The 10,574-nt window shown below is 40.5% G+C and overlaps 1 protein-coding gene across 1 annotated transcript; it reads right to left on the bottom strand.

Annotated features, from left to right (window-relative positions):
* On the bottom strand, nt 1-8,996 carry LCTL (lactase-like). Its single transcript, XM_009082636.1, has 13 exons — nt 8,873-8,996; nt 7,728-7,888; nt 5,868-5,955; nt 5,520-5,629; nt 5,120-5,248; nt 4,504-4,599; nt 3,798-3,852; nt 3,548-3,709; nt 2,749-3,023; nt 2,272-2,398; nt 1,662-1,861; nt 1,068-1,131; nt 1-116 (listed from the first exon to the last, which is right to left on the bottom strand). The coding sequence occupies exons 1-13, from the start codon at nt 8,994-8,996 to the stop codon at nt 1-3; spliced, it is 1,707 nt and encodes a 568-aa protein (XP_009080884.1).
* Nucleotides 8,997-10,574: the final 1,578 nt, after the last annotated feature.

The following is a 10,574-nucleotide window of genomic DNA, read 5'->3' on the forward strand; positions in this document are numbered from 1 at the left end:
TTAGCTGTGATTTCGAATGTAGAGGATCAGTAGGACAATACTGATGAGTATGCAGAGTGTGAAAACTGCAGGAAGAACAATCTCTGTCACCATTTCCATGTGAGTAATCAGGGAATCTAAAATTTGAGAAATGAGTAATATGTAAGAAGTTTAATCCTCCAGAGCACACTGAGAGTTCACACAGATTACAGGTTTTTTGAACACTGGCGTAAACAGCAAAGAAAAACAAAATTCCTTAAGTCTGCAAGAGCTGGAGCAAATCCAGGTCAATGTTCTCTCTCTTTTTCCTTTCTAAGGTACATTTCTGAAGACATGTCAGTGCTCAAAGAGCTGCAAAAATTGTGCTCCTATGAATTAGCTTCAGTGCATTAGCCACATTCCCACTGTTCCTTTGAGATTTATTCCTCCACTCCAAGGGGAAAGGGTGGAAAATTGTCCAAGATATTCCTTTGGAAGTACTAGAGCCTTTTAATGTTCTGTAGCTGTTTGGAAAATTAAATGGGGTTTATTTTGTAGAACTTTATTCACTCATAAGAGTTCAATACACCCAGTTAATTCACATGGAATATGTGACTCAGCAGTTGGGACTGAGCAGGAGAAACTTGGGATGAACTGCTGGTGTTCTCCAGCAGCTCTTGTGAGCTGTGAGGTGTTTGCTTTGTTGTCAATGAGCCCAAATGTGGCTCAACCTTAGACCAATCCTTTTAGTGAATTTTTTCTAGTTCCACTTTATCTCAAACATTTAGAGACTTTCTGTCTGTTTAGTTGTTTCAGTTTGTCTGAGTTTGGTTTGTGTTTGCAAAAGCATTTAACACTTTTCTTCAGGAGAATTCTGTTATCCCTAGCCTTAACTCTAGATAGTAACTTTGTTTGTCTGTTCCACTCACATCCAAAGTTGCCCCTTTAATCTGATTTTAGTTGGAGAGAGTAAATAAAGACGTTTTTCTTGTGCTTTCAGGGAGAAAATACCTTTTAGCACCTTCTGATAGCAATATCCACGGAGAACTTTAAAATCAGGAAGCTACAGAACATGCTTTTCTAAAACAAACCAGAAGACACACAATTACCTGCAGCAAGGTGTTGGTGTGTGGTGGAACAACTGTCCATAGCCTTCTGGTGCCAGTTCTCCACCTGAGAAGGTTGACAGTAGTTCTGTTAGACTGTGAGACTTTACATCATTCAGAGCTCCTTCTCTGTCCCTGAACACTTGTCCACTGCAACTCACCTGAAACTATTTCATTCTATCAACACATAGTTTCAATGTGCCTTTGTGGGTTATATTGCAATCTATTTCTCCTAGCTAATTGTTGAATAGAATGTTTAAAAGCACATAATATATTCCTTGTTATTTTTCCAATAAGGCAGTACATGTGTGTGATGTTCTGCCTGGAAATCTCGTTAGCACTGCTGACTTCTGATTCAGAATTGCATCAGTAAGTCAGATCAGAGTTTGTAGCTGAAGTTAGTAAGTCAGATCAGAGTTTGTAGCTGAGGCTGTACCCACACAGCCTCAATCACAGTGTGTATCAAACACATCCCTGCTTTACAGATCCAAAGTGTCACTTCAGGAGCTGTATTCATGCAACTTGTCTCCTGAAATTCAGTGTGCTATTTGCCCATATATTGAAAAAAAAAGGGATGAAATGAACAATTGCCATCACCTCTCTTGGATTTGGGAATCCATTTGCACTGATAATCTTCTTATAATAGTCCACAGAAGCCTTTGGGTATCGTGGCTTGTTCTTGTTCTTAAAGTCAATGTGGTAGAGCCCAAATCTCTCAGAGAAGCCTTTGTTCCATTCAAACTTATCCAGCAGTGACCAGGCAGTGTAACCCTTGACATTAACTCCATCATTTAGAGCTGGAAACAGCAAAATTATTCTGTTAAACATGTTGCCTGTGTTGTCCTTAAAATATGGTTCTGTAGGTGCTTTGGTTTATCCCAGAAAGAGATGGAGAGGACAGAAAAATGGCAAAGTATAAAGTGATTTAGATACTTTGAAAATGTTATCTTCAGCTTAGAGGTACCAGAGCTCTGTGAACAGGGAGGTACAATTGTTCCTTTCTGAAAGTGGAGACTGATGATCTATTGTAGTACTAAATCTCGTGTAGGTTATTCTATCTATTAGGTTGTCATTTTGGTTCAAATTCATTCGTCTATTTTGCTGACGCACGAATATTGATTTCTCTATGATGTAAGTGACAAGCAGAAATAATCAGAAGGTGAAAACACTCAACAAGTCAAACACTAAGATGCTGGTTTTAAGTTACCTTTCAGTATTTCATTAATATATCCCTTCAGGTACTGGATCCTCCACTCATCACACAGCTGAGTGCACTGAAGGGTTTCAGAGACTCCGTTTTCCGTGACGTAAATGAGAGGGTTCCCATACTGGGTCTGCAAACAGAGGGCTGTTTACACTGGGTCCCATCATATTATTTGACAGAAGATGAGACTTAGTAAAATGTCTTAAAAGCAATTTTTTTGATTTAGTTAGTTCCCTTTAGTAAGAAAATTGCGTAACTAGGAGTTTAAGTTAGCTCTGGGCTATGTTTTAAAAATGACTGAATTCTGTAGTTTTCTGAACTGAAATTAAAGGGTTTTTTTGGCATAGAAACTTCCCAGTGTGGCAGGAAAAATACAGAGGTGAAACTGTTGAAGATATAAATGAGTTTAAGTACATCTGCAGCTTCTGTATGTCGCCAGGCACTTTGTTTGACCCTTTTTAATTACAGATCTCTACTCACCTTAATAAAGTTGAGTAATCTCCTGAACCCCCAGGGCACAGAGTAGAGCCATTTAGGTCCTGGAGCTGACCAGTTTGGGTCCACCAGTTCAGCCAAATCCCTGTCAGTGTGGTAACTGGACACTTGCAGGAAGGGAAAGTTCTTCTGTAGGACATAGCGAGTAGTGAAGTGCCCAATTCCCAGGAAATCAGAGGTGCCTTTAATGTAGGTTTTCTCTTGCACTGAGAAAGTTGGTAATCGTGATGTCCCCAGGCCCTGCTGCGCACTCTTCCTGCCTAGCAAAGGAGTTACAGCAAACTGGGTAGCACAGAAATTAATTTGCTTTACCTCACTAGCAATAAATCATAGGATCATGGAATGGTTTGGGTTGGAAGGGACCTTAAAGCTCATCTCATCCCACCCTTTGCCATGGGCAGGGACACCTCCCACCAGCCCAGGGTGCTCCAAGCCACATCTAACCGGTCCTGGAATACTTCCAGGGATGGGGCAGTGACAGCTGCTCTGGGCACCCTGTGCCAGTGCCAAACAGGGTTTTCTTGAACTTAGTGTTAGTGCAGAGGACACTTGAGTTCGTTTCTTCAAGGCGAAATCTCTTTCATCCTTTTGGGTTGAAGAAAGCTGGGTAGGGTACATATAGAAGACAGTGAAGTGTTTAGTATGTCCCCAGACTGCTCAGCAGCTGTGTCACCTGTGTCCTCATCCTTGACTAAAGCACACCTTGTCCATCCAGGACCTATTCCCTTGTCATGTGATGGAAGTGTTGGATTTATTCATGTTCTAGTGAGTTCCTGGCACTTACCTACATAATTCTTCATAACTTCTGGGTAGTCTCCTCTGTAAATGGGATTTGCAAACCATCCCAAATGGAACTGGATGTATCTCTCGGCAGCATCTCTGTCTGTCTGGCTGTGTGGATCCACAGGTTCACCCCAGCCACTTGTTAGGGAGATTCCAACCATCCCTTAAAAGCAAAGTGACAATTCTGCAGTTTGTGCATCTTTAAGCCCTTGATACCCAGAGAAGGAAAACGGAGAAGGATTCCTGATTACCTTGCTGCTCCCTGCGCCACGTGTTGTTGTAGGAGTGCCAAACCTTTGCATGAGTCTGTGAGTTAAAGATACAACAAATCCTATGAACATTTTAGTCTGTTATTCCATTGCCAATATGGAAAGTTGGAGAAGATCAAGAGCAGTTTTTGCACTAAGATCTGTCTGAAAATCTCACAGAATTATTTATGTGTATCACAGAAGTTTTCACTTCATGCAACATGTCAAAAAAAGCATTTAGGCAAGATTTCTTCCCTAATTCCGTGAGATCCTCATGGAAGCAACACTCAGCATTCAGTAGTGTTCTTTCCAGTGTCTCCAGTCTTTGAATGTCTTTGCCTGATGTATTAAGGCAGATGAAGGTTAATTTTGGCAAGCTGAAGACACTTGGAAAACTTAAGTTGATTACAACAGGTCAGGATGTTACTCTTGTTTCTGGAGCAACCTGGATATTTGCTTATTCAGCCAGTTTGAATCACACTATAAAGAGACACTTAAATTGTAAGGAAAATTCCTCTTGCAACAGGGTCACATGAAGGACCTACAATTTCAGGCCACACTGGGTCAGCACTGGTGCTTTAAAGCCAGGTGGTAATTCCCATGTCTCAGCTGGAAATGACATTGTTGTGAAAGTATATTTCTGTTCAAAGAGTAAAATCTGCTAAAAATTCTTAATTTAAACTAATCCAAAGCATGATTTCAGTTTTACTTTAATGATGTGGTGAGCAGCTTTGTAAGCTCCACAGCCACCAAGCTTCAGTCCTGGGGCATGTTCTCCTGTTTCATAGCCGTTTTCAGCAACTGCCTGCAAATACAGAGGGTTAGTCATTCTCTGAGCAGGAAATGTGCTCACAGCTTCCCCCTCAGAGCTAGGGAACGTGCTGCCATCCTGTGGACCTGGATCCTGTGCTCTCCTGCATGGGCTCCGTCGCTCCAGCCCCTTTCCCTTCCCCTTGGCTCCCATCTCCCACCTCACTGCTTGGTTGGTGCTGTGACTTGTTGGGAACAAGGCATGACTAGTCTTGGTGAACTGACCAGATGGAATGCAGGAAGGGTAAATAACAGCTTCCTCTGTGATTCCTGTGCCTTTCTCCTCTCCAGCTGATGATTTTCCAAAATTTCCCTGGAATTTCATGTCTTAAAACTGCCCTTGTGCACAGTTTGACCAGTAAGATATTTGGCCACAAAGATTAACGCTGTAAGTCTTTCCTTTCCCTCTACCTCTCCAATTTTTTAACCTACTTTCCTCTAATGTCACTTCCAAGGAATTCTGGGAGCAGAACTATGCAATGGGAGTGACTGGAAGGAAAACACTGCTAACTCACCCAAGGATTGCTGAAGGTTATCCAATGTTTCACACGATCTCCAAATTTCTCAAAACACAGATTTGCATAATCATTAAAATAATTTATCATGCTTATGTTTTGCCAGCCACCATACTTCTCCTGGAGAACCTTGGGAGAGAAGAATTTCAGGAATCACTCACTGTACTTACAGTTCAGCTGCTGTTAACAAAGACTTTGATTTCTATTTCAGTAGCTCAGAAGGACATTTTTCAAAACTTCAATGGACAGAAAATGCAAATGGATAGGAAATAGTTACAAGTACTTAAAATCATGCAGATATCTTTAGTTTTCTAATATACTCTTAGTTCTTAAGCTTAGGAAATGTATTCCTGCCAGAAGCTTTTATATTTGCTGTTTCACTGATTTGATATTGTCTGACCTGTGGAAGGTCCCAGTGGTAGAGGCTCACAATGGGGGTAATATTGTTTTCCAAAAGACTATTGATTGTGTCGTTGTAGAACTGTATTCCCTTCTCATTCAGTTGCTCAGCTGTGAAAAGCACAAAGGAATTAGCTGGGTTGGTTCTCAAATAAGTGGAAGAGCAGAAATCTAAACATGTTAGCCAAGGAATTCAACATCACAGAGATGGGAAATACTGTAATGGGCAAACTGCTCTGCAGACAGACTGGAATCTATTGAACAGCAATGTTATACAACTGTGGGTTAAAAGTGAAGTTAATTACTGATAAAAATGCTGGGAAGGATGAGGGGAAAGTGTTGTGCTTACTTTTGATGCCTGTGGGCATAATCCTTGGCCAGGAGATAGACAAGAGATAGTGATTCACTTTCAGCTCCTTCAGCAACTGAATGTCATCCTGAGGAGAGAGAACTCAATTAACACACCTGTAGGCTGAGCAGAATAACCTCAGTTACACATCTGTCTTAAATAACACTGAATGCACAACATCTATAGGAGAGTTGCCCAAAAGAGGATTCCAGCAGTGATTTTCTGCATTTGCTATGAGATAATTCATCTTTCTGCTTGTGCACTTCCTTTTTAACCCTTTTTTTTTTTTTTTTGACTATCCAAAGAAGTCCTATAATGTTTTGTGGCAGCTATAAACACTGAATCTTTCCATTAGAAGAGCAAAATGAGTTGAGGTATTCTGCAACACAATTGTCAGAATTTGTAGTGAGCATGTTGTAGGATGTAACAGAAGTCTTTAAGTCTTGACCTCAGCTGTTTCAGCTGTGGCACAAAACCATGGTTACACAGGATTTGATTTACTGTCTCACACAGGAGTTAGCACAAAACCTAAATTCCATATAAACACATGTTCTTTTTCTAAGAAATCATGTATCTTTGTTAAATGAAATCAGCAATTGATGGGATTTGAGCCAATGCAAAGAGAATTGTGATGATGAAAGCAAATAAAGACTGTTTTGGTACGAAGACAACCATGGAGCTGGACACACACAGGCAGGTTTTAGGAAGTATTTCTAAACACGAGCCCAGAGTAGTGAGTGAATGTTGAAAAGCTATTAAAAATAGGTCCTGTGAGCATTCTGTCAATCCCCTCTGATGCCACAGCCCAGAGAGGCTGTGAGGCTCAGCCTCTCTGGGGGATTTTATTAAGCTTTTCTTTCAAACTTGTGCTTGAGAGCAGAATGAAACCTCTTCTGCATTTTCCCAGTTTAGGACAGTGAGGCCTAATGAGTTTCTCTTCTCTTAGTTTTTGCTGAGGCCTCTGGTTCTCCCTTGGTCTTCATATTATAGAATTCATAGAATCACAGAATTTAGGGGTTGGAATGGAGCTTAGAGATCACCCAACCCTAACCTCTGCCCTGGGCAGGGACACCTCCCAGCAGAGCAGGTTGCTCAAGGCTTTAGCCAACCTGGCTGTGAACACTGCCAGGGCTGGGGCAGCCACAGCCTCCCTGGGCAACCTGGGACAGTGTCTCACCACCCTGAGAGCAAAAAACATTTTTCTCACATCCAACTTAGACTTTCCCTCCTTTAGTCTGAACTCAGAGGAGAAACCTCAGTGGAATCTAATTTTGATTAAATTAGTTGGAATTGCTGCTATGTAATAGTGGCTTATCACAGTCATTGGATTCTTCTTGCTGTGTATCTGCTTTTCCTCCAGGACAGTAAGTTGAAAATTGGTTGGGATAGCTTTAAGCTTGGAAGCATATTGTGAATAGATGTGAATGGATTATTTATTTGTGATCCATTCAAAAAATGGGAAACATTCAGACTGAATTTTAAGCCTCTTACAAATATATAGAAAGCCTCAAACACACACAAAAAAAAGACATTGATTTTATTGAAAGCTCAAATGTGGTCATTGTTCTAGCTAAACATTTGGACTTCCAACAACATCTGGACACAAAAATCCTGAAAACCAGAGATATATTTGGGGAATAATGTTGTATGACTGATTTTATGGGATTATTAGGAAAGAGGATTTTACTGGATTAATTTAAAATATCCCTTTGTTTCCTAAGTTAAAGAGCCTTTAAAGCATTTAAATGAGCCTTTAGACCAACTAAAGCATTTCATCTTTGCTGTTACTTCAAAAGGGAAATGAGGATCATGGAATGGCTCCAGAATATTTCCAGAGGTGAAGTTCCTCTTGAGCAATACCTTCACTTTGTAGTAGCCATCACAAGCTGAATCTCCTGTTTCATTCCTAAACACTTTCCCTTTCTTATGAGTGAAAGCATCCCAGATACTGGGTCCTTTCCCATCCTTGTCCCAGGCCCCTTCAGTCTGGTATGCAGAGCTTCCAACTCCCCACAGGAAACCTAAAGGTAACAACAAGTGAGTTATTGAAACATTTTGGGGCAAAACTGGTCTTGGTACTCAATTTTCATAGGCAAAAGTAACTGAAACTGAAAGGAAGTAGTGACAAGAGGCCAATTTACCAGTGCCTAAAAAGGGACTGTCTGAAAATGGGGAATAACTGAAAGACTCTTGTTCTGATGCACTGGAAAAGGAATCTCATTCTTTCATTTGTTAAACCTATAAAAACTCTGCTTTACAGAGATGAGGAAGTGCCTTGGTACATGGCAGAAATGTCTTACTGTAAACAAATCAGGTTTCCACATTATTTCTCCCTTACAGTTTTTATGGTGGTTTTAGCAACTAAAAGTTTAGCTGTTCTATATTTTAATATATAGAAATATTCTAGATTGTTCTGGCGTTATGCAAAATACAATATTAATCCATTTCATTATCCACTTAAAAACTTGGACAAATCAGTGCCAATACATTTCTAGTTTTGATTTTGGTTGAATGTACTGTGTGTGTAGACATATATGTTGAAGAAAGGTTCACAAAGCAATACTGAAGGTGGATTGGATAGTACTAAAAGCTTGAAACAAATCCAACACAGATATTTCACTTATTACTTGTTAGCTGCAGACCAAAGGATATTCGTAGTTTGTAATAATTCATTAGTTGTGGATAACTTAGGAGGAAGGAAGAGAGTTCTCAGATGTGATTTGTTATATTGTGCATGGAATTCAATCACAGGAAAGGAGGATTTGGGTATGAAATATTAATCTCTTAGCATTTGGTCAGATTTGACTGTTTTAAGTGACTGTATGGAGCATGGGGTTATGTGGATCCTGGCATTCCCAGGGCTAGTCTTGCATTCTGCAACAGTCTGATTTTCTGTTTCCATTTCCCTGCAAGGACAAGGAAAACCTTTTGGTACCTTTCTTGTGCCATCATACAAGTAGATTTAGAACATTATAAACCCCAAACCGAGTGCACATCAAAAATACCAGCTGGAAAAGTGCCATAATAGAAAGAGCCTGGATTGTTCTTTGTCCACTGGAACTCCTCTGCTGCACTCAGCCAAATGATGGGCACAAGAACAGAGCAGAATCTCAGCATGTCAGACTTCATCACTGCAAGGTGTTCTCTGCAGGGTCCCACCTGGGAAAAGGGAAGATTGTTGTCACGTGTTGGAATCACAGAACCATCGAGGTTGGAGGAGATCTCTAAGGTCATCAAGTCCAACCATTAATCTCCCACTGCTGGAGCCCCTAAACCCTAAACCAGTGTTGTTGCTCTACAAAGAGGCTTAGGGTGATCGAAAGGGAAAAGCTTATTTTTCCTGCTGGATGGGTCTGAGTGTCACTGAAGGCTAAAAGCAGTGCTTGGGTGAAGTGGAAGATGCAGTTAACTCCTGGCAGAGTGATGGAAATGAGGGAAGAAACAAGTACAAGATTATAACTATTAGAAGTTCCATGTGTTCCATGATGTTCCTTATCTTTATTCTAAAAGTCTCTTTGTTGGTACCTGTTTTGTTCTGGATTTCCAGCTGTCCTACTAGGAACTAAAACCTTGCAAACAGTGATTGTGAGAGGGAGTGAAAACCAGAAGAGATTATGCTGGTAGCATCTTGCCACTTAAATGTGTAATGGCAGCAAACCCTGTGGAAGTTGTAAAGAAAAATGAATACTTGTAATTGCTGCAGTTTTAATACTTGGAGTTTTATCTTGATGATGTCCCTTTTATCCAGTCACAGCACCAGTTCAGAATCACAGAATCCTGGAACTGGGTTGGAAAAGACCTTAAATCTCATCCAGTCCCACCCGCTGCCATGGGCAGGGACACCTTCCACCAGCCCAGGCTGCTCCAAGCCCCATCCAACCTGGTTTTGGACACTTGCAGGGATAAGGCAGCCACAGGTTCTCTGGACAAACCGTGCCAGTGCCTCAGTGCCCTCACACAGAAGTAAATTCTATAAATGTAAAATTTTGACTGCTAAATCAGGTTAAACTATTGGTGGAATGACCAATGTTAACCATTTTAAGTAAAGTTTCAGAAGAGCTTTGAGAACAGCGCTGTTTTCCCCATATTGATACCGTTCCCAAAGGATGTGTTTTATAGTCCTGAGCATCTGTTAGTGAATTTGGGTTAGAAAGTATCATATTCTTATACTATCTTATTAAATATATTTTTAAAAATAAACATGGTCTAATTAAAAACAATGCATTTTGCATTGGAGCCCCTGTGCTGCTGCAAGTTGGTTCCTGACCAAAATGCAAACGCAAGTTTGGCTAAATCCAAAAAGCAAAGAACATGTAATAAATGCACCACCTCAGAGACCTCTTGTTCCTCTGTGCTTGTTAAAGATCATTCCATGTATCCTAATGAACACAGGAACTGCACAGCTGGTTGGGAAAATGTAACTACTTCAGCATCAGAGGCTTTAGCCTTGGATTAAAAATCTCTCCACTTCTGCATTTTGAACTGGAACATTTAGACTGCAAAGGACAAAAAAGAGCAGGCTACAAACATGTAAAAAATCAGGTCTAAATACTCTAGAATGGTTTTAATTTCCAATAGAAAGGGTTACAAATGCATTGAGTTTAATTTAGACATTGCCATTTAAATGCAGCTCTTCAGCCCAGTCAGTACATTTCAATTTAGTGTTTCCCTTCATATTCTTGTTAGCAATGACCAACAGGGACATGA

The sequence above is a fragment of the Acanthisitta chloris genome, unplaced genomic scaffold (genome assembly GCF_000695815.1).
Source record: "Acanthisitta chloris isolate BGI_N310 unplaced genomic scaffold, ASM69581v1 scaffold26129, whole genome shotgun sequence".
Taxonomy (NCBI): Eukaryota; Metazoa; Chordata; class Aves; order Passeriformes; family Acanthisittidae; genus Acanthisitta; species Acanthisitta chloris.

What these genes read in the sequence shown, in the direction of transcription:
- LCTL (XM_009082636.1), bottom strand. Translation starts at nt 8,996, where the DNA reads ATGAAGTCTGACATGCTGAGATTCTGCTCTGTTCTTGTGCCCATCATT. An exon ending in TATGCCCACAGGCATCAAAA is followed by an intron (nt 5,630 to 5,867) that starts GTAAGCACAACA and finishes TGCTTTTCACAG; the next exon opens with CTGAGCAACTGAATGAGAAG. An exon ending in GTGGCGCAGGGAGCAGCAAG is followed by an intron (nt 3,710 to 3,797) that starts GTAATCAGGAAT and finishes TTTGCTTTTAAG; the next exon opens with GGATGGTTGGAATCTCCCTA.